Genomic DNA, 26,934 nt, shown 5'->3' on the forward strand with positions numbered 1-26,934 from the left:
CTCAGGCCACAGTGTGGGCAGGCCAGCTGCTGACCTGCCCTGTGTCCTGCTCCAATTAGTGCGTAAGCTTCAGTGCCTCTTCCAGGCTCCAGGATGCAGGGTTACTGTTGTCCTCCTCACAGGCCCCAAGCCTCCCAGCTGCCACACGCCCTCGATCCGGCCCTACTCTTCCTGCGCTGCGCACCAGAGGTGTGGCCGATCGGTCAGGGCCCCCTCAGTCTAACGGGCACAATTCCTGATTACAAGTGGGAAGGAAGCATGGCCACATTCCCTCCTTGCCCATCTCTAAGACACACTGATCTCATAATCAGATAGTGCATTAGAAACCAGGAAAAACACAGCAGGCTGGGGAGATGGCAGACAGGGGGGATCCAGAGGTCAGAGGCGGCTGTGAAACTTGACTATGCCAGGCAGGCAGCAGGTGAAAACCCTACAATTATTTATTTTGCATTTGATTTCACTGGGTCAGATACGTATCCACCTGCCTCCTTGGTTTTCTTCCTCCGAAGTGCACTGGCCTGAGTCTGGCTCGATGCTGCTGCCGATTCCCAGCCCCGCAAGGCCCTAGGAGGCTCCCTGCAGATGGCCCGAGGCCCCCCGGCACTGCTTACTGGCTCGCGACCGCAAGGCCACTGTGGAGACACCAAGCCCCTGCCTGACCTGGGCTCTGGCCGGTTTCCTCGGGGCAGCAGGTGGGAAAGGGCTCCCTGCCTTTCGTTTTAAACCACCCAGATCTAGCTTCAGAAGGTTCGGAAAACTTCCTCGCCCCAGCTGGACCCCAAAGAGTTGATTTTTAGAAGCCAAATTCTTGTTTCATTTGGACAGAAGGAATAATGTGTCTTTCATATTTTCTTTGTATTTCTCCCCAGCATCTTCCTGTCTGCTCTATACAATGAAAATACAAACTAAATGAAGATAGAAAAAAATAATTAAAGCATTAAATTGTACAAATTACAAATCTGTTCCAAAATATACTTACATTAAATAAAATACGCATTTCAGTAAGAGATCTACAGTGAATGACTATGCATTCTGGGAAGCTTCATGACATGTAGGCAGGACCAACGTCGGCGGGAAGGAGCTGAGAGAATCTGCATCCAATCACAGTGTGTAGCGGGCTTCTTACCGCCCACCTGCGAGCTACACTGAGCACATCACCAGCATCACGTGTGCGGGGAAGGGCTTGGGGAAAGGGGGACAAAGCAAGCGCTAGCCTCAACTCTGAGTTCATGACAACTGCTCAGGAATCTCATCAACAGCCTATACAGTACAGTTTCCAAAAAGTAAACATGTTAAGGTAAGCAGACAACTCTTTAGGACCCCAGACACATGTTCCTGCTGTATTTATGTGGGACTCTCCATCTACAATGGGCGGTCGTGCAGAGGCTCTTCCTCGGGACAGCGTGGTCACAGGATGCGGACGACCCGGGGGTCTGAGGGAGCGCGAGGGCTGGGGGGGAGGCTCCCTTTTGGTTGCGGTTGGGGACAAGCCTACAACACACAGTCCACAGCCCCACCGTCTCCTCCTCCTATCATCTGGCATAACGCTTAATGTAATCTTCCACTTTATTCCGGAAGTCCTCCTGTGGAGCGAGAGGGATCGGGGGAGAAGGAACAAGAGGGAGCGAGTTAGCGAGGGAAGCAACACTTCCGGAACGCACGGGACCCACCCGAGCCAAGGAGCCGCTGCGTGCTCTGGAGAGCGCCGGCAGGACTTGGCCCCACCGGCCCCCAGCTGCCACGGCCGCAGGACAGCCAGAGGCCCGAGGAACCGAGTGCCACTTCCCTGCTACTCCGGGTGTCCGCTGTGTGCGGGACGCCATGCCAGGAGGGCTGGGGGTGGGGACGCAAACACAGAATCTCCGAGTGGAAGGGAGCCCAAGACCCTTGGTTTTGCAGATGGGGAGAGTGTGGCCCACAGTGTGGTCAAGGGGACAACGGAGGTCAGGACAGGGCTCCTGACCACAACTGGGGATGAGTTGCAGCTGCTGCTCTCCGAAGACCCACGTCCAGATCGGAATTCCTAGGACGAACCCCGCAGACCTTGCTGCCTACTGGAAACGTACCCACTTCTCACGGCACGAGTGCGGCCCGCCATCCGAGGGACGGCTGTGCCAAGGGGTGGGCCTGCGGCAGGGGCCCCTCCCTGGGCGCCAGGCAGAGCCCGACACATCCGCTGAAGACAGGCGGCGTGGCCCTCAGCACCTCCAGGCCGGCACGGGAAGGAAGCACCCCAGGTGTGTCCCTCAGGCCTGCTCTAAGCTTAGCGCCCGAGGTCCCGGGCCCTGCGGGACCGGGCGAGAGGCCCTGGGGCTACGCGCCCACCTCACAACACACGTGTTCAGCGTCGGGACGCTGTGATCGGACAGGCACACCTCACCCCTCTTAACTCCTACAACACAGCAAGGGGCCGCCCTGCAGCAGTGCCTTCCTGCCGCACGTCGTTTTCGTCGTCGTCGGGAGCACAGCAGGGCCCCTGGGGGGCCCTGCGAGGACCGCACCCTCCCGTGGCCAGTCCCGGCCTGAGCAGCTCCTCCTCTGCCCACACTCCACTCACGTAGTGACCCTTTCGAGGCCGGCGGGTTCCTGGTTTAAGGGTCTGGAAATGCTTTGGTGACGCAAGTGGGGAGCTCTGACGGCCCTCCCCGCGGCCCCGGCTGGCCATTCCCACGGCACCCAGAGGCCAGCAGTACCGTCAGCGCCTAAGGGGCCGCAACCAAAGCTCGCAGGATGTGAAGACTCCACGGGCACCCCCACCCCGTCCGGCCCTCAACACCAAAACTGCCTCTGCTCTCTTACCCCCTGTACTCTCCCCTCACCCTGGACGAAGCGGAGCCCACGGCCTCCAGGAGGCCCTCGTGCATCCCACCTCTGCCCCTGCCTGAGGGCCCACCGAGCAAGGCCCACGTGCCTGGGTTCACATCTTGGGCTCTGCCCCTTCCCGGCAAGTCTCTTACCCCCTTGGTGGCTCTACTTCCCCAGCAGCAAATCAGGGATAACAAGAGTCCCTCCCTCGTGGAGATTAACAGGAGAGCGAACGGTCTTTGAGAAGTGTGTGGGACAGAGTCCGGAAAGGCCACTCAAGGTTGCTGCTGCCCTCTACGTCACGGCTGTCCTGCAACTCTGCTCTAAGTCTTCTCCGAACACCCCAGCACACTCCTGCCTCAGGGCCTTTGCGCTGCTGTCAACACTCCAGAATGCTCTTCCCTGATACCCATTTGGTTCACACCAGATCTCTACTCATTTTATCAGAAAGGCTTTCTCTGAGCACCCTACATACGACAGGGAACCCATCACCGCCTCCCGCCCCACCAACGCCCACCCCCTCTGCTCACTAGCATGTGCACTCCCTGGGGACAGTGATTGTTCATCAACAGATCCCTGAGTGTTATTAGCCCCTCACCTGGCACTGAAGTGGCCACCATCAAACTTTAGAGGAACAATGGCCACGAAATAAAGTAATGAGAAAAGTTCAGTCACTGTCATCATGACTCGGCATGAGGACGTGGGTGGGGCTGGGGCACTTCCTAAAATTCACGTGGAGGCATCACTGTTGGAGGACTTTAGGTCCAGCTCACTGGGGCTGAGAGCTTATAAACGCAAGTTTTCCCCTTATCTCACCAAAAGAATGGAAAGCAACCTTCCAAGAGAAATAAACGGATAGGCCACGGGTAACACGGCTTTCTCCACGTGGCCCTGGAAGTATTCCCATTATCAGCCCTTTCTCCCCCTGACTAGGTTTCTATAAGACACAGTGTTGAGTGGGGAAGCCCTTGTCAGGGACAGTGACAAGTGGAGTGACAATGTGAATGGGGCCCGGAGCACACCCGCGAGGGCTCGTCAGTGCAGCGGACAAACCAAGGCTTTGCCAAGCAGCACAAGCCGTGAGAGCAGCCGGGGGGTACCCCTGCCCGGGGCCCGCGCACCCCAGCTCCTCCTGAAGGCCTCTGCTGCTCCCAGCCTCCTCTGCCTGACCGGAAGCTCCCACTGACCCCGCGGTCCCACTGCACGCCTCACCGGCCCTTGCTGTGCCCGTCACATGGTCTCGTGAGCCTGTGTCAGATCCGTGCTGGGGGGCGCGGCTCTCGCGGGCACTCCTGCCCCCCTTTGGGGCCCTGCAGAGGCAGCACCTCTCTTCGCCCCTCTGCCCGAGGTTGTAGGTAACAGCACACACACGCAGCAGGCCTCACGTACACAGAAGCACCCGCTCTTAAGCGCAGCATTTAGAACCTCACATGTTCAGGCTGGGTGTCGGTAACAGCACTGGGTGGCTAACTTCTGGGGTGCGGAGGGTTCACCAGGGAGGAACCTGGTTCAGAAAATGCAACTCGAGGCTCTACGACTAAACCAAGTTAGCCCTGCAGCTGCGTCTGCTTAGGCCTTACTGGCTAGTTGGCTTGGCCCCAACTAAAGCCGATCAGTCTCTCACAGCCCCGTCTCAGTCACAGGGCCGTCACCCTGACTCCTGCTCCTACACTCTGTTCGTGTACTTTTAAGGATGTGCGTACGAGGGATATTTATTGCATCACTGTCATAGTTGGGGGGAGAAAACATGGGAAAAACCTGAGTGCCCACAATGAAATGGTTGAAAAAAGTACAGTAGAGCCATTTTATGGACCATTAGTTCCTAAAATGAGTGAGTGATGGTTTATTCACAGACTTGGAGGAAAAAAGTTAAAAAAAAAAAAAAAGGGGGGGCGCCTGGGTGGCGCAGTCGGTTAAGCGTCCGACTTCAGCCAGGTCACGATCTCGCGGTCTGTGAGTTCGAGCCCCGCGTCAGGCTCTGGGCTGATGGCTCAGAGCCTGGAACCTGCTTCCGATTCTGTGTCTCCCTCTCTCTCTGCCCCTCCCCCATTCATGCTCTGTCTCTCTCTGTCCCAAAAATAAATAAACGTTGAAAAAAAAAAAAAATTAAAAAAAAAAAAAAAAAAAGGAATTGAAGATTAAGAGTAATAAACAGGATCCAATTATGCTGGAGCAAAACCAAACCGCAAAGCGAGCGTATGAGCCTAAGTGCAACGGGAGGGCGGGCAGGGCGATGGTGATCGCTGGGCCCCACACGGTTCGTCAGGAAAACTGACAGTTACTGGCTTTAAATCCCGAGGATTGAATTCTACTCGGAAACCACATCTAATAAAAACCCTTCTGTCTGACCTTGGGCCAGACATTACTTACCAACTGCTTGTCAATGGCTTTAAATTGCAGGCCAGACCTACCATTCTCAGCCTCGTGTTTATCTGCTCAAGAGACAGAAAGCCACCAACCCAGGGCGCTGCCGCGAGCTTACCTTGTCCCGCAGGTGATGTTCTGCAGCCTCAATATTCAGCGGATCATCAAAATTCAAAAGATCCTTAAAGAGAGAAAAAGTCAAAGTAAACCATGGCAAGAACCTGTTCTTCCGCTGTCACATGTGTTCACTTTACGAACCAGGAGACGGGAAGCTAATCAGCCACGGGACAAGCTAGAGAAACTCCATCACGGCTCACGGCTCTCGGGACGGAAGCGTGCCGAACGTGTGGGTGTCTTCTTCAAAATGTGGGCGAATGGCTGACTGAAGGACTGGGGATGTTCACATACAACTGTCCGAAGTTTGGTGAAAACGGAGGATGGTGACCGCATTAAGTTCTAATGCTACTTTTGATAAAGAGCCACTCTCGTTAGCATTTCCGAATAAAAATCCCACTCTTTTGTCTTCAAAAACTCATTTCTTGCTTTACTTTGTGATGAAATCTCTGCCGCTGCAAGTCTGTGGCTTCCTTCCAGGCTGGCCTTAACTGGATCTTCTCTTTATCCATTAACCCTCCTTCACAGCACGGCACTCATACCCAGCAGGAATGGCGTGTGGAGCCTAAGTGAGCGCTACAGTGCCAGGAGGCCCTGGGGGGCTGCTGGGGGGGCTCAGTCAGTGGAGCACATGACTCTTGATCTTGGGGTTGTGAGATCGAGCCCCAGGTTGGGTGGAGACATTACTTAAAAAAAATAAAATCTTAAAAAAGAAAACTCTGGAATGGGTACTCCTCTCTCCTCAAAGATTTCAAATCAGAGGCCGTGCCTTATCCTTATATTGCCCGATACCTCTTCTTAAAAACCAAGGTAGTGACATTTGTCCTTCAGAGAAGTCACTGCTTTCCAGAGCCATTGTGGCCACTGTAAAGACGCCTGTACTTCTCTTCAGGAGAAATGTTAAGTTTGGGGACTGTATTTCTGACTTAGGAATAAATAACAGGGTATGACCAATATGTCACAAATATTGCAAGGAAAACACAGAGGCCTCTATGCTCTGTAAGAGATCAACTGTAAGTCCCAGACACTGGCAAAAATACAACGCACACACACGAGATACCTGATGCATATAAAGACCACGAGACACACAAAATTCTCTGTCTTCCTTACCATGTACCTGACCTAAAACGAGTACATTGGCTGGAATAAACATCGGGGTTCATCAGCAATTCTGGTTGGCTCCTCAGAATTGGGGAGGCCTGGAGCACTGGCGACGGGGGGCTGCACTAGATTAAGAGCTAAATCAAAGCAGCAGCAGCAGCAGCAGCACGACCAGCTGGGTGGATTTTCCCTCATGCCGCAGCCCTCGCGGCTCAGAAGTAAACCATACACGGCAATGGAAAAGCCAAACCACAATCACAAGCAAATGACAGAGGCTCGGTGCCGCTGAGCGCTGCCTTCTCAGGGTTAGGTTAAGGGGGGGCCCGAAGCCAGAAGCTGCGGGGTTTGTGGCTGGTGCCGCAGGTGGTTACCCGGGACATCACACGAGAAGGCAAAGGGAGGCGGGAGTTTGAGGGCCTAATTTCGAGGCTCCGCGGCTTTTTATTCTTGCTGAAGGCAAGAGCAGAGCACCGTGATCCCGGACGCTGCGTCACACTCCTGCCGTGGCGCCAGGAAGCTGCCCCTCCAACACCCCGCCGTTCTGTGCGCTGACCAGGATGGGCTCATTTTCATGGACGTTGAGTTTAAAAGTATCACAGCTTTTTTTCCCCTCCGCAGAGACAGATCTCTGAAGCTTATCTCTTTAAAAAAAATTCTTTTTAATGTTTACTTTTGAGAGCGAGAGACAGAGCCCAAGCAGGGGAGGGGCAGAGAGAGGGAGACACAGAATCTGAAGCAGGTTCCAGGTTCTGAGCTGCCAGCAAAGAGCCCAACACGGGGCTTGAACCCAGGAACCGTGAGACCGTGACTTGAGCCAAAGTCGGACGCTCAACTGACTGAGCCACCCAAGCGCCCCTGAAGCTTATTTCTTTTAAAGAAAGCTCTTTTATGACCAAAATGTAAAAACTCAAAAGAATATTATATAAAAAGTTCAAATACGAGCTTTTAGCTTCTCCCCATGCCCCCTGCCTGCCCTCCAGCCGCTGCCTGTGACATGCTGTTTTCTGAGGATAGTAAACTTGGGCAGCTGGCCACTGAGGAGACAACAACTCTACGGATCTAGGTTTGTGAAAAGTCTAGAAGTCGTGTGACCACATACGCCTTCACCCAAACCAGGACACGTGGGAGGGAAGAGGGCTGCCGGTGAGCACACACAGAAGTGGGCCGGGCCAGGTGCCCCCGTAGGAACGGCCGCCCACACGAAGCAGAATGGCACCAACCCCCGCCCTGGCCCCAGAGGGCCGAGACAGCCACTCCAGCAGGGCTCCCAGGGCCCCCTTCCCCATGTGCTACCCCAAAGCCCCCTCAGTTCCCGTGTCACTGTTCCTCTAACTAGTAAGAATATGACAGAAACGAGGGGGTCAGCATGTTGCTCAGGGCACTGTGTTTTCAATCCCTCTGTGTGATCCTTAACGGGATGTTTAAAACCAGGAGGCAGAGTAATCAAGAAAAACTCGGGATTCTGGTCAATGTACTTACAGTAAACAAAGAGTTTAATCCCCAAACAACATCCTGGAATGAGAAAGAAAGAAGAAAACAAGTTTCAGGCTCTCGTGCACTAAGTCTTGCAAACGCGCGACAAAGAGATCGGGATTGTACCATGTCAGAATTTATCCTCAGTATGCTCTGTTTTTCCCAAGACGGAAACTTAAAAAACAACGACAACTTCTCTTCAGTGTGACAACAGGCTCTGGGAACGTGGAGGTGAGCAGTATGGGCAGGAAGCACAGAATCAAGGACCATGTGAAGTGCCCTCGGGTGAGGCCCAGCCCAAGACAGGTGCATCTGCTCAGGAGAAACCCACCGACACCACCTCGTCCTCGCCACCCTCTCATGTAGTCCAGACTTCTGGAGAGTCATCTTTACAATAAAATTTGTTGTTTCTGCATCTGTGGCCTCTTGGGGACTGCAGGTAAGCTCATTACCCGTGGTCCCACGGGCCTCCTAACAATTTTGCTCTAATTATTTCAAAAATCAAGGAAGGCTAGTAACGTTTCCTAACATTCAAAGATCAGAAATTTCCATTAAAACAAAATGGAAAACCACCGTGTTCGCTCTGGAGTGACTGGCCATCTGTGACTCAACCACAGGTTCCCTTTCAGCCTTCCTTGCCGTCAGCTCCAGCCTTGTCTTTTTTCAGGCTGGTTCTCAGCCCCAGTCGATACTCAGACCACACCTCGGGAGGATCCACGGTCGGGCCTGTGGAAGTGCGCGGTGTCCTCCGGCCTCCGACTCCGGGACAGGGCCCCAAACTCCTTCCCCGGGCCCCTCCCCCAAAGGGCCTACTTGGTGCTGCCCCCTCCAGGTGCGGTCACGCACAGCATTAGACAGGGCCCCAGAGCCGGTGCAGTCAGTCACCTGTGGGCCACTGTGGCCCACGCACGCCTCTCTGGGCCTCAGTGTCCTCCGCTAAGAGCAGGGGATGGGGGTGAGGATGGTCTCTATGAGGTGAACCGGTAAGTAGGCATACAACGAATGAGGTCAGTTCATCCACAGCAGCTCTTTCCACAGGCAGGGCCCAGAGAGTTCATGTGTGAAGGATGGTGGGGAGAGGGCCCTGCACACACGTGGCCCAGGCCTGCCCGGGCTCACCCTTGTGACCCAAGGGACAGCATCCCACGCAGCATCTCGCTTGCCAGCCATGCTTATTTTTTGTGCATTTGGCACAGACTTGGACTTACAAGTGGTTTTAGTTAGGACAGCTTTTGTAAGCCGTGCGTGACTGAGCCAAAGTTAACACGTGTGGGAAAACACCGCTCTTGAGACACGGGAAGAGAAGGGGAGGGGACAGAGAGGAAGACGGCAGAGTGCAACGTGCCCGCCAGTCTCAGAGCGTCCCAAGCACGCTGATGGGACGCCCACGGCCCTTCCAGGTTGAGCTGGTATGACTGTGTCAGAGCAGGACACGGTCACCAAGGAAAACGGGCCTGGTCCAGATGACCGAGCCTCGGGCTGAGGGAAGCGCAGGCTGGGAACCCAGCGCCAGGGCAAGGGCTCCGGCTGCGTGTTTCGTATCCCATCGGAAACGACGGCAGGAGTCAGGTGCACCACGGAGCGAACGCCGGCCGGTAGTCCTGACTGCTTCCGACGAAAAGATCAGGTGGCAAGTAAAGTACAGGGGTCCTACGGATGCCACGGCAGAACGGCCTTGAGGCGAAGCCACAGCCGGTGGTCTCGTGGGGTGCCCATAACGCTCACCACCAGAACCAACTCAAGCCTACACCGAAGCAAGCTCCCCGTTCCCCTCCCTCAGGGCCCACCGCCTGTCCCAGCGAGCTCCCTGTAACTTGCAACAGAGGCCACATCCGTCCTTTCCCTCCTTCCCCTCTACCCGCCCGGCTGCTCTCCTCCCTTCTCCTCTGAGAGTGAGGCACCTCACAAGACTGGGGACAGAGGAAGAGAAGAACAGTGAATGAGCTGAGGCACAAATGGTACAGGGGAGAGGTGCGCGGAGAAAACGGGAACGCCCCACTGCCCCGGAGAGAACTGGGGGCAGAGGAACCGGCCGGGGCAGATGCTGGGCCGAGCACCCCTGGCGGGCAGGCAGGCAGGGGGTGAGGAGGGAGTAGGCTGTGGACAGGACGGCAAGGAGACCGGTTCCCGGAGGGAGGGGCCTCCAGGCCCGCGGTCAAGAGCACTGCACTCTACCTTTAACGTCCTTGTGGGAGCCCAGCCGGTGCCGTCGATCGAATGTTCTCTCAGTAAACTGAAACGCAGAAGGGCGCAGTGGTCAGCGAGGGCAGCCTCCAGTCGCGTGAGCCGCCGGTGTGCCGGACGCTGCCGCCACGCCCTGCCCGTGCCCCACGTCTCCCCCGTGGCCTCGCAGCCTCCGTCTCGCTGCCGAGGGCCTTCCCCACCTCTGAGGCAGTACACCCACAAGTCCAACTCTCGTGCCATCTTCGCTGCCTGTCCACGCAGGGCTCGAATCCTGGACGCACGCAGGAGCTTAAAGACACCACGCGCACCTGTCAACCTAGCGGTCAGGGCCTCCTACGCGTGGGTCAGAACGACCCTGACCTCACTTAATGCCTCCGCGACCCACGAGGGAGGCACGGCCATCTCTCCGTCGGACGGAGGAGAGAAGGCACGGCGCGCAGCAGCAACACGCCCAAGGGCATGGGCAATGATGGTCCTCCGCACCCGGGCAGCTCGCTGGGGGCTGCGGGTTGACCCTGACGACAGCTCCCAGCACACGTTTTCATACCCTGTCTGTTTTTGTCTTTAAAAAGCTCAAAAGGAGAAAATGAAGGATAAAGGTGCATTAACCCAAACCTCCGGATGGTCCTCAGCAGTGGGTGGGAGGACCGTGTTCAGAGAAGGGGCACACGGCTCTGGAGGTACCGTGAGGCCCTATCTCTCAAGCTGGACCTCAGGGTCCTTTTCATCACGGTTCCACCAGCTATAAACGCCATTCGATACTCTCACATAAATGATTTTTCCATACTTTGAAAAACCACAATTCATTGCCAAGTTCCTTTCTGGGGAAAACTTAGTTTGGCGTTGCTGAGTTGTATCGCACCGTTGCTCTGATCCGTACCTAACATTTCTTAAGGTCACGTGTCGGTGTCAGGCTCTCAGGATCTGGCTGTCTGGGTCTTAACTGTTACTGTGAACAGAATTTTTGAATCGGAGTGTGTTCAAGTTCAGATAAATCAATTACAATCAGGAGAAAATATAAATATGCTGTAATCTTAATTGCCCAAGATTTGTTGGAATAAACAAAACCTTAAATTGACCACTACCACTTACTCTGAGCCTTAAAAAGAAGGCTCTGCCCTGCAGAGGCCTGTGCCTGACGTGAAACCTGTACAGATCTGAGTAACTTTCTGGAAACCATCTGCCAGGTCCTGGTGTTTATACGATCCAGTGACAGATTTCTTCACTGAGGCAGGGAGAAGAATCCTTCCTGGCTGTTCTCATCCTTCTTTTATGGACCTTATCATATGCTTGTTTACCTGTTTAACGCCTGTCTCCCACCAGCCGGCAAGCCCCGTAAAGCAAAGACCACCACCACGAGCTGACAGGCGGAGGAAAGGAAGGAAGCCGGCTCAACTGGCTGACCAGTCAGAACCCTCGAGCTTCCCCGCCGACAGCACAGCCAGAGCAGGAGGGCTCTAAACGCGGAGGCCAGGGGCGCCCAGCAAGGGCAGTGACAGGGGCGGGAGTGGGGAGTGCCCATAATCGGGCAGGCGGCGCCCATGGTCGCAAGCCACAGGTCTGGGCAGAGTGACACTGTGGAGGGGGCACAGGGTCACTGGAAGTTCTAGCCCAGCCTCGGCAGGTGGCAATCCTGCAGGAGCTCAGGTGACAGCCCATCAGCGAGGGCAGCAGCCAAGGGAGCAGACGGTGCCTCAGGGACTACGCCGGAAGCTTGGACCCCAGGAGAAAAAGTCTCGAGTGCAACCACCGGAATCCAGGCCCGGGGCCCTCTAATCCCACAGACACGGCACCTCTCACCTCTGACCCTGAGCCAGGAGGAGGGCAGGGCCGCCGGTGGGAGCAGAGCAAGACTCACAGAGACAGGGAAGGACTGCTGTGTACCAGACAAGGCCCCCAGGGCAGCAGGCACCAGTCAGTGGTGCTGAGTGACGGATCCAGGTAACTGGTGCCCGGCACTCACTATGGACCAGGAGGGCGTGGGCCAGGCTTGTCTTTCTCTCCATTCAGGAGACGCCGCAGGTCAGCTGTGGACTAAGCCACCGCTGGACGCGGTCTAGTTTTTCACTAGATGAGGTCTTTATACTTAAATCTGGCGCCTTACTTCCCACAGATAAATCCCTACAAGTGCAGCTGACGAGTCCAAGGGTAAATGTAAGTTAAATGGAGACCTTAGATCTGAAGGACCAACAAAAGTACCCAGATAGAACCGCCCTCCCGTGCTGGTGATGTGACAGCCTGCTCTCTCCCCCTCTCTCTCACATCCCACCGGGTATCTGCTTTCGTACCAGACAGTCTGAGGAGTGGCGAGTGGCACCTCGTCGTTTCCAGGCGCCTCGCTGGTTACCACGGAGACTAAACACCCCTCAGAGCTTCCCACCCACCCACCCACCCGCGACTCTCGTACGAGTCACCGCTTGTAGCCGGTGCTCGTTTTTCCTCGTGGCTGTGTCCACCTTTCTCATACCGAGTGGTAAAGACCACGTCCGTACGAAGGATGTAACACAGCTGACCTTTTCCCTCTCACTTCTGTGTTCTGTATTCTTAATTTGAACGAGGCCAAATCTATCAATGATTTTCCTCTGAGGTTTCTGGAGTTTGTTGCTGGCGGCCATCTGCTGAGCTCTCCTGATACTTTGCTAGAACGTGATTTCTCAGAAGACGGCAAAAGTGACGAGAGGAATTCCCGCTCTGGCCTTAATTGCTACCGAGGAAGGGACGGGACAGAGAAGGAGTGCTCGGAGCCCCCGGAGAGCGAGCCCCGGCAACGGCCTCGGGGGATAAGGCTGGAGTGGGTACCATGTACAACCTAACGCTGGAGAAGTCAGATTTTAGAAGTGTTGATACTCAAAGGACAGATTTGAAAAAGGGAGCCTCTTGTAAAATGCGTTTCTGTCTATAAAAAAGGGGGCTGATATGCAAGAATGGGGTCACCACATGCGAGCTGACCTGGGAGCCGGTGCTGACCGTTGAGGGAGAAGGGGGACTGAATCGCAGGAGGGAAGCAGAGGAAATGCTAACGCCCCCTCTGCAGGCCGCAGCTGACAGTTACATAACCTGCCGAAGTCACAACCACGCCATCGTGAGGCGATCTGGCACCAGAGGCCCTGCACCGACACCCCCCCCCCCCCAACTAGAGACTGGCAGGACACACCAAGACAAAGCCCAAGTGCTAAACTTACTTACAAACAACAAACCACACGCCTTCTCCAGGTCTCTACATGAGCCTTAAGAAGTGGGGAATCGCGGATCCCTGATCATCCCCCACTGGGAGGGAGGGGCACACACGGGCCACAAGTGACACGAAGTTCTGGGACGTTGTCCTGCTCATGCACATCAAGACTGTTTCGGTAAAGAGAGGGCATCTTAAGTACAAATGGCCAGGTCTTCTTAAACTGGACATCTACACTCCTCCCCCTCCCCTGGATTTTACTAACCACATGTTGCCTTCTTGGCTCAAATCGGCCACACGGAGGGACTACAGCCTGTCGCTACCTCAGAAGGGGAAGAAAGGGCAAGGAGCCCCAGAGGGAGCATCCCGGGCGGGCGACAGGCTGCACCGGGACCGGCAGCGGTCTTGGCCACCAGAGGGCCCAGGAGGACGTGGGGCTGGAGGCAGAGGCAGGCTGGGGGTGGGGGGCCCTCCGGTCAGGAGAGTGCGGCCCAAAGCCCCGAGGTCGGTTTCCCAAACCTCCCTGATCTTAGCCCAGCCTCAAAATCTTCTCTCAGCGGAGACAACATGTCCGAACGTCCAGTGCTCACAAACACAGAAGACGGGAAAGAAGAGAAACCCACCTTAGACATATGTCGCCCGTCTCTGTGATGTTGGGGTGCCAGATCCTGGTCAGGCATTTCACTTTGGGAGGCTGCAACACAGAGAGAAAGGAAGAGATCACGGGCTCTCCAAATCATGCCTGCTGCCACAGACCCCATCTAGCCCTCGTTCCACTGTTTGCGCGGTCAACCAGTCTTCAGCTCTGGACACCGGCTCGTGTCACCCGCGTGGGAGTGGTCTTCACGCCGCATCCACACGTGCCAGTCTCCCTGACAAAGCCTGCCCGCACCCCTAACACAAGGCTTCTACAAGTCCCGGGGCCCGCGGGCGCGTGGTGCTGGTGGCTGGGCCTCGGCCCCCTCTCGCCCCCCTGCAGGGGCTGCGGATGAGCCCACGCTGTGCCACCGGCCCAGTTCACACGGGGGCCCTGCGTGCTAAGCTGCCGAGCTGTGGCTGCGGTCACCGCTCCTTCCAGTGGTAGCTGGGTCCCCGTGCAGGTGTTTCTGAAGATGCTACTGCACGTACACTGTCTCACACCCACGTCTTAGTCTGCTTTACACTCACGGGAGGGAGAGAGAATGAAAACGAGTATGTGGGAATGAGGCACACGGACTTCGCTTATGAGGAGGCATGTTTGCAGAAAGCCGTCCTTTTAAAGTGACTCCATAATAAAAGCAGTCTGGACTTGTTTGAGGAATAAAGCTACAAAAACACAGGGCAAGATCTTTCCTTTTGTGATATGTGATGATCCCACCCAGAAATAATCTGCATTCACATCTGACCTGCACCTCGAGCCTCTCTTCTAGGCAGAGCTGTGTTCCGGCACATCCGTTTTTCTTTAGAGGCACGGGGGCGTGTGCGCTCTACTTTTTCACGTGCATCTCTCACCATTTCAGATGGTTTTGGGGTTCCTCGCCTGCCGTGGCACAGATACTAGCATTTCACGAGCCAGTTCCCATGACTGGGCATTCACAGGCTGCCTCCCACCCGTCCCACAGGCTGGGCTCGACCAGCCCGTGTGTCCGCTCCCGTGTGTGAGACAGGTCCCCCCGGGATGGAGCTGGTCAGGCATGCAAGGGTCACCTCGCCAAGTCTCACAGACACGTCATCTCACAGATACTCAAGTGGGAGCCCTTTGTCACAGGGGGCGACGTCTTCGTCTTCCCAGTGTATCACGTGCGGTTATGATGCTATTCTTTTGTAAAGTCTCCATAATCAGATGTTTATCTGTTACTAACCTACAAAGTATTTCACCGCCCAAAGGCTCTCCTGCGTTTTTCCAGTCCTTGAAGAGTTCCACCGTCTTGTCTGTACAAAACAGACGCACTTTCCAGCACCCTCCTAAATCTTTCTACTGACACGAAAAATCATCACACCAAGAAACTCCCCAAGGGCTTAATCCAGGTCTGCAAATGTAGGTGTCCAAAGATTACAGGATTAGGTTCAGAGTGAGTTTCAACCAACTTAATATGCTCTAATTTGCTTTCCTGCAGGTAAACTGGAAGGCCTTTGACAGAAACTATGCCGTGGCTGTGCGTTTCCGGCGAGGCCTGCGGGTGGGGGCGGGGGCAGGCTGGCACTCCGGGCTGTATGAATCTGAGGGAACCCGAAGGCCCGCTCTCCCTCCCGTCTAGAGAGTCCCCGACACTCTTGTCACCTCGCCTAGTGTTCACTAGATCTCCAAGTATCTGACTGCAACTGCCCCCCCCCTTTGTCCCTTTACACCCTCCACAGTTAGATGCCAGCACAGACACCTCCCCTGTCCCCGTCGATGGTCGTCCTCTAAGCCTCGGTCCCCATAACAGAGAGCAAATCAGAACCCCGGACCCGGATTCTGACACACGCTTTCCAAACACAAATTGCTGCCTCGACCCCCCTAAGGCAAGACAGACAAGAAATACCCAGCTCCACCTGCTACCCGGCATTGCCACCCGCCCCGTCACAGGCTGAGTTTGACATGTGACCGCTACTGCAGTGCAAACCAGTGGGGGGAAAAGGGATTCTTCCATCAGAATCCATCTGGCAAACTATCTGGAAAACCCCAGTCGGATCCCCCCTTAAGACTCGTATTCCAGATGCATTAAACACAAATGACACAGAACTTTAGAAGAGTGCTGGAAGAGGGGCGCCTGGGTGGCTCAGTCAGTTGAGCGTCCAACTTCAGCTCAAGTCACGATCTCACGGTCTCTGGGTTCGAGCCCCGCGTCGGGCTCTGGGCTGACAGCTAGGAGCCTGGAGCCTGCTTCGGACTCTGCGTCTCCCTCTCTCTCTGCCCCGCCCCCATTCGCACACACGCGTGCGCGCACTTGTTCGCTCTGTCTCTCAAAAATAAACGTTAAAAACATTTTTTTTTGAGCACTGGAAGAAAAAGCTGACGAGTTACCTTGGTGAGTCTGAAGGCCTGTTTTAAGCATTTCATAACAAGAAAAACTTGTAAAACAAAAGTAGATTTGAGGACAGTGGTGAAGCACAAAAACCTCAAACTTTTACAGAACAACATCAAAACACAAAGGAAAAACAAAAATCCTTACAGTACAACCAAGAAAACTGGGGAAAAAAGTTTCATATAAATTCTAGCTAAGAACTCTTGCAAGAAAAACAAACATCCCAATGGAAAAAGGGGCTAAGGACATAATTACAGTTCATAAAGAACATAAAAAGCTCATAAATAGGAAAAAATATTTAGCACCCTACTTAGTTGAGAAACAAAAACTCAAATGACAATTAGATACCGTTTATTTCCTCCCAAAATGGCAAAGAGATCAAAATAATCAAAACATTCCATCTTTGTGAGGAAAAAGGGAATTTCCAGGCAGTGATGGGGAGGAGGCTGCCGGCATGACCTCTGGGGGGGCGGATTTAATAGTGTTGACGAAGAGCTTCAAACCCGGTATCCGTTACTCCACGGTCTTAATTCTACGTCTAACGGCTTAGGCCACAGGCAGGGGCAGACGTACGGCAAGTGCTGTCTGGGACGCACGACAGAGCTGCTCACGCCAGGGGGGCAGCGAACCGCAGCCTGGTGAACCAAGTGCAGGCGGGCCTGTCTCTGCATGGGATCTGAGTATGGTTTCTACGTTTTTAAAAGATCGTTTAAAAAAACCCCACATAGTTTGTGACGGAAAAAAAGAATACGTGGTAGAGACCAAAAACGGTTCACAAAGCCTGAAATATTTACTATCTACAGAAAGTCTGGTTCGTACTGTCAACAACTGGTCAACCGGCGACCAACAATAAAGGACTGACTTAAAACCACGACGCATATAGTGAAGTGTTCTAATGATGATGTAATTATGTTAATTGACGTGAAAACATACGTTAATCTTGTTATGATGGTGAAATAAAAAAAAGTTACCGCGTTAGGGGTGCCGTGTTAGGGGTGTTAGCAAAGTCCTTACAAAGAACATAAAAGCATAAGAACAAATGAGCGAGGCGGCTCCACGGGGCCCTCCCAGGCTGGCCGTCTCCTCATGCAGATGAAGCACGCGTCCCTGCAGTTTACTCTCACAATCTCTGCCCCAAATGCCCGTAACCTACGCATTTTCATATGCTGGTTTCATCTCCTGTACGCAGGTTCATATGGGCGGAGCGCGCCCCCCGCGGGACAAGTGCGCACCATGTGGCGGGCACTGGAAATACAGCGAAAGAAAGGTGCTCCAGACCCCGCTTTGCTTCGGGGAGCCGCCAGTGTGGCCGAAAGGGACACCGAGGAGTTAGGTAAGCGAAGATTAATACAAAAAGAGTAAACACAAGTACCTCTGTATCAGCCACGCTCGGGTTCCCGGGGACGGTGTCACCTCCCCACCCCCCGCCCCAGGGACCACTGTACCGTCTCAGCCTGGACGAGGCGGTGGGACAGGCAAAGGGGCCTGTGGGGGGGGGGGCGGGGGGAGAGGTCCTAACAGCAGCAGGGCCTGGGTCCACCCGGAGAGGCTGGCCCCTCCGTGCCCCTTGCTTGAGGACACTGGTTTCATTCCTGATGAAATCAAACCAGCCGATCATTCAGAAATTTCCCAAAGGAGATAGAAACTAAATATAAAAATGTAAAATCATCATAAATCACTAATTAACATAAAAAAACACGGCCTCAAGGCCCAGTGGTTTTCTATCTTGTTTATGCCGTGTCCCATTCTCTCCGTTTCTGGAAGAAGTCACACAGGGACAGGACAACATGACAAACATTTTCTCACTACAGAGTGGCCACCCGGTTTGGCGAGAAGGGCACACGCTAGGTAGCCAGGCAGCCCTGGGCAGGAATCCACTTCAGCACCTGATGGTTTATTCTGGCAAAGCTAACGAGGGAAGTTCCCAACTGTAGCCCTCTGGGCCCTAGCTTCCTGACGCATGAACATGAGCATATTAATGTCCCCCAGGGAACTCCCGGGGAGGGACACAAGTGAGCGGGGGCACCTGGCACATGAAAGCTCTCAACAAAACTCGGTTCCTTCCTTGGCATCTTCTCATGCTCCGCCCTCTTCCGACACTCTGCTACTCAGTGGTGCCTCACGTACCCGCGACAGCGGGTCTCAGATCCCGCAAGGCTTGTTGGAAAAGTCTACCAGCTCATGCTAAGGCCCTCCCCAAGCCACCCCCCTCCTCAAACACTCACTGCCTCTCCAAAAAGACTGTCACAAACTTACCATCCTTTAATTTAACATTCTTTGGATGAGGAATCCTTAGAGTACGTCCAGATAATTGAAAAGTCTGGAATCTTAAGTACCGTATGCCTGGCTGTTTCCAGAAAACATCAAAAGAGCCCCTGGAATTGTAAACATCTGTGCTGAAGCCAAACCTCTCCAGCCACATCTCACCTGAGGGGGTACGGGGTTCTGTGGAGCCAGACTCCTCGGTCTGTGACTAGGGAAATATGCAAAGTCAGTAGGTAGCTGGACGGATGCGTGGACAAAGACCTGAAGTGCGTATTTTCCTGTCTTTGCTTCAAAATGTATTTTTTCCCTTACTGCCAACTCTACCCCATCCTCATAAGCTACGTTCAGAAAGAAATTTTAATGTCGTGGCCCCGTAAAGGTAAAGGTTTGGCTTCACACAAAAAAGTGTGACGGCCCCTGAACTGCACCCCAGTGGTGGGGCCAGGGCCCAGGGCCCAGGGCCCAGGGCAGGGGAGCCTAATCCCACTTGTCAGACAACACGGAGTCTCTGCAGGTAAAGTGACTGGACACGTGGTGTCCCCAGTATCCGCAGCCTCAGGTTAACAAGGGGCTTAGTTTTACCAGTGGATTTTTCTTTCCTATTTGATAAGCCTAGAGAGGACTAGGAAGCATCAGGGGGATGTTTACGCACATATATATAAGTTCAAAATTGTGAAGATGTTCCCAACTGTCACTAGTTTCTCAGGCCAAAGTGAAAATGCTCAACAACCCTCAAATCTGAGTTTCTCATTCCTCCCCACTACTCCCCAACCCTGATTCTTCCTTCAGGTCGACTTGGTCAATCCACCGCACGCAGGCTGCTAATTCTCATTTCTGTACCTGTCAACACAGTTCCAGAAAGTTCGACGTCACCTCAACACCACCCTCCCCTCGTTATGGGCCAACCCAAGTCAGGACAAGTCCAATCCTGTTTCTCCTTAAAGCTCAAATGGCCCGACCACTTTCCCAAAATGACCCTCTCCTTTCCTTCTCTGAATTCACATAAATTAGTTTCCTGTCCCTGCTCGATAGCTCTGTTGTCTGCTATTCACTGCTTTTCTCACGCTATGGTAACTTTCTACTTTGTCTCACCTTCCTAACTGATAAAGATAGAATGTGACAGTATTTGGTGTGAATATTACCTAGGGTGGGTCTTTGAGAGATTAACATGTAGCTATGGGTATAAATTATGGTTTAAACCTATAAGGCATTCTTCTTTTCTGAAATTCTTAAGTACATGTTTTCTACACTTCGAGGGTTTTGGTGCCATACCATAAACAGAACTACGGTTTTAAATAAAATGCCTTCCTCTTCAGTGCTAGAATGTAACAGATAGGATTTACATGAACCATACAGGCAGCTCCCAGGGAAGGTCCCAGCCTAGGCAGAGCGGAGGTCCCAGTGCAGGCTGCCTGGCACACAGTAGTCCCAAGTACTTGTTGAGAAACGACTCTCCCTCCTAAGGCTCTAAATCCTGCTGACGAGTAACACCAACCAGAAATATTGGCCATTTTGTACTCAGTCCCAGGACTGGGGGGACCCAATGCAGTGGGGGTGTGCTGGGCCCCGGGACGGCCACCCAGCCACGCGAAGGGGAAACAACGGCTCAAACGCAGGCTACTCACCACCATGTTGTACGCATCAGGAACTTCAGTTTCAAACTGAAATTTTCCACCCTGGTAGTAACCCTCATCTATCAAAAACACAAAACAAAACAAAAAATCCTTTCAATTAAAAAAAAAGTTAACAGAAAGCAAACACTATGTTAGGATACGGCAAAAACAGAGAATTAAGAGTTTAAAACCAAGACTGCAGGATTCCTTCGCTACGTCACCAAATCCTGCCCCTGCCCTGATGATGAACTTAAATCGGCTCCCCGCGACCCTGCCTGCTGTCCGTCTCCTCGCCGGCCATGTGCGCTCAGGGGAGGCGCTGGCATCCCTCAGTCGCCCAGAGCCGGCCCGGGTAGCCCTGTTCTCACCTCGGCCCCGTCCCACTCCGCATCACAGCACCGGTGTGCCCCCTTCAAACACATCTCATGACAGGTAACCATCCTGGGTAAGCTGCAAGGTCATCTCTTTACGGCTGGCTGCCCCATGAGAGTGTCAGGTCCGAGGGGTGCTCCAGGCCCTGGGGACAGGCAGTGAAGCACACAGCCCCTGCCCCAGTGAGCGTGCACAGTCAACACTTGCGAGCCAACTGGCTGAGGGCTCGGTGCAGCCTTCTGAACTGAGCGCGCCCCCTGGAACGGGGCTGGAGGGCACCGGTGGGCATGCAGGAGGACGTGTAGAGGCAGGGTGGCACCAGGTCACAGACCCCACAGCACAGTCGCAACTGCGCCAGCTGCCTCTGCCTCTGCTAAGAGTCCACCCGCCCCAGGCGAGCCTGGCCTGCTGGTGAATTGTGGGCGCTACTCGTGCTGCTGCCAGCAGAGGGCGCTCCAACACGCCTGCGCTCCAAGCCGGAAATGCACCGGGGTTTTCAGTTACTCTGAACTTCACAATCTGGCAAAATTAACACCATCTTTAATAAGAAAGTTCAACTTTCCCCCAAATATTTATCACTGTGAACAAATCAACAATACTACATATTATTGCTTCCCTCAGCTGCTTACATAAAATAAATATTTAACACAGAGTTGTTAGTGTCAAACAGATCATCACTACAACAATTTTCCGAGACTGTGTCAACATTTACAGACCCCGGTGTTTTCATTCTTTGCCAGTGTGACAGAGGAGAAAGTCCACATTTCTGTTTTACATTCATCTGAAAAGCAGTGAGGCTGAAATTTATTTCATATTATGGGTCATTTTTAAAGCAAGAACCGAATGACTGATGTTCTTTAACTGTCCTTTTATCACCGAAGTATTCATCTTTTAACTACCAATATAGAAAAGCTCTTAGGAAGATCAACCTCTGCCTTTTGTATTTGTTACAGTGTTTCTTAGTCTGCTGGTTTATCACTGATTTTGTGGTTCAACTACTTCTCACCCTGAAGCCCGTCTTTCTGTGGTTTGTCCTTGGTCCTGTGCTTACAAAGATCTTTCCCAACCCAGATGACAGAAACATCTGATTTCCCTACTTTCTCACAGCGATCTTACGGTTTCATGTACTTTGCAGCCCACTCACTCACGGGAACGAGGCAGCATGTTCTTCCTCACTGCTAGCCTCGACCATCATACGGCCTAGATTATTCTACCCTTCCCCACTCATCTGATACGGCTATTTCTAGCCCTCCCTGGCACCCCTGGATCAGTGACTGACAGCACCGAGAGTCTTTAGAAAAGACTGTTTTGGGGGAAAAATTTTCCCTCCAGATACAAGAACTCTGCAAACAAGGGGCGTCGCAGGTAGGCAGTCATGAGAGCACAGCCATGCCCACCAGAGGCTCTGCGGCTGCGAGGCTCCTGTGTCACCGGGTGCCCGCCGCGGCAGGGGGATCTGGCGCTGGGCTCTGCACGCGGTGCGGCGGGCGCTGTGCGTGCTGTCGCCCCAGCTCCCGGTGCAGCACCGCGTCTGCTCTCGCCTGTTCTCGCTCCTCCAGGCTGTGCTCCAGTCACCGCATCCTGCCACACTATGGTTTTTCTCTAGTTGGCCTTCCACTTCACCATTATATAGTTTCAACAAGGCTGCCAACCAGTTCCAGAGAAACTGTGATTTGGTCTAATGGGGGTTTGATTTTACCATACTCCTCTGTCCTAGCCAAACTCTCATTTAATAATGACTACAATTTATCGTCTCTGAACTGGTTGAAGACAGACAGGAAGCGGAGAGTTCTAGTTTTTGTCTGTGTCAGGAGAATGATCTGCTGCTGAGGCAGCACTCCTTGTCTCCTCGTCTAAGGACATACACAGCTTTGGGACCCGAGCCACTCTATTTATTTATTGAATTTGCCTAGAGACGCCGTGTCCTACTTAAAAAGCAGCTGGGGAGCAAGCAGACTGTACGGAGAGGAAACACACTTAAGAGCATCTCTTATTTCCTGTGATTTTCTCAGCGAAGGCCCCAGTGAAGACTTCTTGCTGACCCACCTCGCGGGTCCGGCTCCCAAGCTGGCGCCTTGCAGGGTGGAGACTGAGAAAGGCCGCACAGCTCTGGACCAGCAGGCACGGGGTTCGTGTATAGCGTCCGTAACCCAGTGTGTGCCACATCCAAGTCTGGGACGGCCCACTGCGTCACTGTGTGAGGCTGCCGCGACTGAAAACCTCCTGCTTCTCAGATAACTGGGACAACAGTTCGAGTACAACAGTGAAACGCAGCAGGAAAGTTCCTGGCATCCAGCTCACTGGGCCGGCCTATCCCCGCCCCTCAGGGTTACAAGGAGAGGAACCGTATGCCACTGACTTTCAGCCAGGTTAGGGGTATCCCTGGGAGGAGACTGGCCGAGGGGTATGTGGGCACAAACAGCTCCAGGAGAATCCACTTCTAGGTGGCCAGTGTCCGGGTGCATTCCCTAAAAGAAAGCTGCCTGACAGTCTCACGAGGTCAGACTCCCACCGGCCACTCCTTCCCTCTCCCTTCTCATAGCTGTCCCCACTAGAAGCAGAAGGTTGACTTCTCAGCTCTCTTCTTACCATGATGCACTGCCCCAAGGCACAAACATCCCAGTGGACAAAGGTCACAGGAAATGGAGGCACGTGGCAGGGTTGTGCTTTCCCCATCTGACACTCAGTTCTGTTAAGGGCAGAGTATGGTGTTATAAAGAAGACATCCCAGTTCATATTGGAACGTCTTGAATTCAGACATCTTGCGGAGTCTGATGGCAACAAGGATTAAAATTTCACTTAGAGGCTTTGGGGCACCTGGGTGGCTCAGTCAGCTGGGTATCCAACTTCGGCTCAGGTCATGATCTCACGGTTCGTGACTTCGAGCCCCACTTCGGGCTCTGTGCTGACAGCTCAGAGCCTGGAGCCTGCTTGGGATTCTGTGTCTCCCTCTCTCTCTGCCCCTCTCCTGCTCACCCTCTGTCTCTCTCTCAAACATAAATAAAAACAAAAAATTTAAAAAGTTTTCATTTAGTGAATTCAATCCCTAGAGGACTGTAAAAGAACACATGATCACTGTGAGAAGCAAGCAAACAGGGAATCAATAAGCCACAGGCATATGGCACCTTCTTCTGCCCAGGCGACTGGGTCCAAGCCTCACCTAACTGCCAGCAATTAAACTCGGAAGTGAGGCGGCGGATGGCACATCCTAGAAATAAGTAACACTTCTCCCAAGAGAGAGTGAGTCTGACTGCTGACTGAGCTGACAATCAGAACTGGTTCTGCCTACTAAAGCATCGGAGAGATATTTCTTATTCATTGAATGAGCTAAACCTGCAGCTTCCAGCTTTTGAGGAAGTACAAAGCATTAAGTTTTTACATTGGTAAGGGTACAACAAAACCAATATCTCAAAGTTCTCAACTCTTCCTGAGAATCTCAGATAAAACAAGATGCTTCCAAGTGAAGACAGGTATGATTAATGGTCAGCTGACAGGTCTTGGGAAAGTGGCTTTTATGAACGCCTCAGAAACCGTGATGCTAAGGGGCTCTGATGTCTGTGTTCAGAAAGTCTTTTCCAAGTCAGATGGGTTCCAATTCTCTGCTTTCAACAAAATGGAGGGAGGAACCTGATCTAACAGTCAGCAGAAAGATCAAGAAAATATAGGATTCTGAAGTCCAAGGATGGAATGTCATAGCTGTGACAAAACACCTCCCATGCCTCTCTCATCAGGCAGTCTTCAGTGTCTACATCTATAAAAACAAAATGAAGGAAGAAAACTGGCACTCCTTCTCTGTAGCATAAAGGAACGGTCATTTACAAATTCATCAACCAAATCAGAGAAAAATGCTAACGGTAACTCCATCATTCTCAGATCCATTTCAGATGAAACGCTGTTTTATGTTTAATAACCATCGAAGCTTACAACATCCTGTTTAAAGTCATTCATTCAGCAAATATCTGATGAGAGCTCATGATGTGCCAGACCTTGTTCTGGGCCCTGGTGACACACCAGCAAGAGACCTTGAAGGTGAAGGAGCCAAGGGAGCAGGAGTTGAAATTTTACACAGGGTGGTCGGAGAGAGCAAAGGCCTGAAAACGGAGGCCATCGGGGTGAAGAACACTCCAGGCGGGGGAGCCGGGTGAGGCCCATGAAAACAGCAGGGTATGTTCAGAGAGCACTCCAGCAGCCAGAGGCGAGGCAGGGGAGAGGAGGAGCGGAGGCCAAAGAGACCACAGAAAGAGTGCTGGCTTTTATGCAGAGCCAGGCGGGGAGCCCGGAGAGGGGTCTGAGCAGAGGAGGGCTGGGCTGCAGGCCCTGTGGAGGCGATCTGTTACAATAACCCCGGTGAGAGATCATGCTGGTTAGGACCTTGGAAATATTCCGATGGGAACACCACCAGGATCTGCTGACAGATGAGGGTGGGGAGTGGTGAAGAGAGGAGCTAAAGAAGAGCTAAGGTCTCTGACCCCGCAACGCAAAGGGCAGAGTTGCCATCGGGAAGATCAAAAGGCTGCAAGGGGCATCACTGCACCAAGTTCAACATCGGACGCGTCGATCTGAGATTTCCTGTCAACATTCAAACAGAGGCGTTGATCGCCAGCAGACGATTCTGGAGTGTGGGGGAGGTCGGGGCTGGATGAGGGCAGGGTGGGAGCTGTTCACTATACGGAAGCACTCACATTTCATGAGCTATGAAGGTCCGAGGACGGGGCAAAGCCTTAGGGGCCCCCACACCTAGAGGGGTCTGGGAGAGGAGACAGAAGGGGCAGCCAGCACCGAGGAGGAAAAGCAGGAACCAGGAGTTGGTAAAAACAATGACTAACAACTGTTCAGAACAAAATGCTTAAGACCGAAGAGTCTTCCGGTTAGAAAAACTTTTTAAATAACTTATACACATACACATAGATGTGTGTGTGTGTGCGCGCGCGTGTATTTACAGAGTAGTAGGACAAGGTGACAAAGTACTTGGCAGAAAAATGTTCACATTAGGATACAATCCTATAGGACGAGTGGAAGAAACATATGAGTGAGAGGAGAAAAGGCAGCAATGAGCATTTTCCAACCACTGAACTAGAGCTTATTCATATTTCTACAAAAATGCATGATGGTGGGCGTATCCATGCTATTTAGATTCTACTGGAAACATTTTAAAGAGCAATATAATACTTTTATCTTTAAATGTCAATATTTACAACACACTGGAAATTATGTAAATTTCAAACTTAAAAGTCAGCAAAAACAGCGTCCTTGCCAAGATGAGCTTGTAGACTGGGGTCGGCAAACTCCTGCAAAAAGCCAGACGGTAAGCACGCTTCAGGCTTTGGGACACAGGTCTCTGTCGCATACGCGGTTTTGTTGGCTTTTTCACAGCCCTTCAAATACGTAAAAGCCACTGTGAGCCGGAGGGCTGCGCGAACAGTGGCCCAGGGCGGGATCTGCCTCACGCCTGGGATGGCGCCCAGCGTGCCCAGGCCAACGCGGAAGTACCTGAAGACACATCCGCGGTCGGACCGTGAGACGCAGCGCACGTGAAGCCGGCTCATCTCAGGGGAGGCTGCTGTGGGGGCTGGACTGTTCAGGGGAGGCTTGTACCGTTAGGTACACCCTCAAAATCGGGATGACAACCACAACCCTAAGCACACCGACACGCGGAGCACGCACCGCACACGGTCACCTGGGCTCATGCACGTATTCGCTCACCCGGTCTCCACCACTGCGGTGGGACAGGCACATCATCACCCCTTCAGAGAAGAAACTGAGGCCCGTGCAGTAAGAAACTGTCCTGGCCACAGCCCCACAGCTAGCGGGTGGCAGAGCCATTTCCGGCCAGGCTGTCTCCCTGGGATCTGAGGGCAGGTGGGGGCGGGGAAGACAAAGAGGCAGTGTCCACAGGAGGGCGGACTGGGCACAGAGCCGCAGCCAGGACTGCCACGAGCCCGCTGTGGGGCCAAGCCGGGGAGGTGGGCGGGTACTTGGCGGTGACATGGGGTCGGGAGCCACGCGGGAGCTGCAGACAAACACTAAGTCAGCTGCTAAAGAAAAGTGAGCACGCTGGGACCCGATGGGGGCTAATTTACGTGTGGAGGTAATAGATATGTAAGAGATATTAATATAGACCATTGGGGTCCCAGGCAGGAGTTATAGAAAAAATATTTAAAGAAATGTTGGTCAAATTATTTGTGAGTTTGACAAAAACCAAAGCTACAGATCCAGAAAGCTCAGTAAGCCCAGGTAAGGTCAACAATCACATCAAAGAACATCACAGACAGACTGCTAAAAACGTGATAAAGAGACGGTCTTAAAAGCAACCAGAGACTAAAATGCACACATAAAGCGGAACAAAGAATGAGCACTGACTACTTATAAGAAAGAATACAAGTCAGGAGGCAGCAGAATGAGGTCTCTACAATAAGGAACTCGTCACCGGGGGGCTGTACTACAGACAAATCCAGAACATCCAGGATGTTCTTCAGGCAGAAGG

General features: G+C 53.1%; 1 protein-coding gene across 4 annotated transcripts in view; it reads right to left on the bottom strand.

The window, feature by feature from the left end:
* Positions 1-910: 910 nt before the first annotated feature.
* Positions 911-26,934, bottom strand: part of UBE2F (ubiquitin conjugating enzyme E2 F (putative)) — a 53,390-nt gene continuing 27,366 nt past the window's right edge. For all 4 annotated transcript variants that reach the window (XM_047082992.1, XM_047082993.1, XM_047082990.1 and 1 more), the window contains 6 exons: positions 20,091-20,158; positions 13,837-13,907; positions 10,033-10,090; positions 7,864-7,896; positions 5,288-5,350; positions 911-1,583 (listed from right to left, as the gene is read on the bottom strand). In XM_047082992.1, the coding sequence (XP_046938948.1) occupies positions 1,533-1,583; positions 5,288-5,350; positions 7,864-7,896; positions 10,033-10,090; positions 13,837-13,907; positions 20,091-20,158 (344 nt within the window). In that variant the 3' untranslated portion in view covers positions 911-1,532. The remainder of the gene's footprint in view (positions 1,584-5,287; positions 5,351-7,863; positions 7,897-10,032; positions 10,091-13,836; positions 13,908-20,090; positions 20,159-26,934) is intronic.

This window comes from Lynx rufus, unplaced genomic scaffold, assembly GCF_022079265.1.
Source record: "Lynx rufus isolate CCGP_SWC_20201006 ecotype Redwood Valley unplaced genomic scaffold, mLynRuf1.p SCAF_2, whole genome shotgun sequence".
Classification (NCBI taxonomy): domain Eukaryota; kingdom Metazoa; phylum Chordata; class Mammalia; order Carnivora; family Felidae; genus Lynx; species Lynx rufus.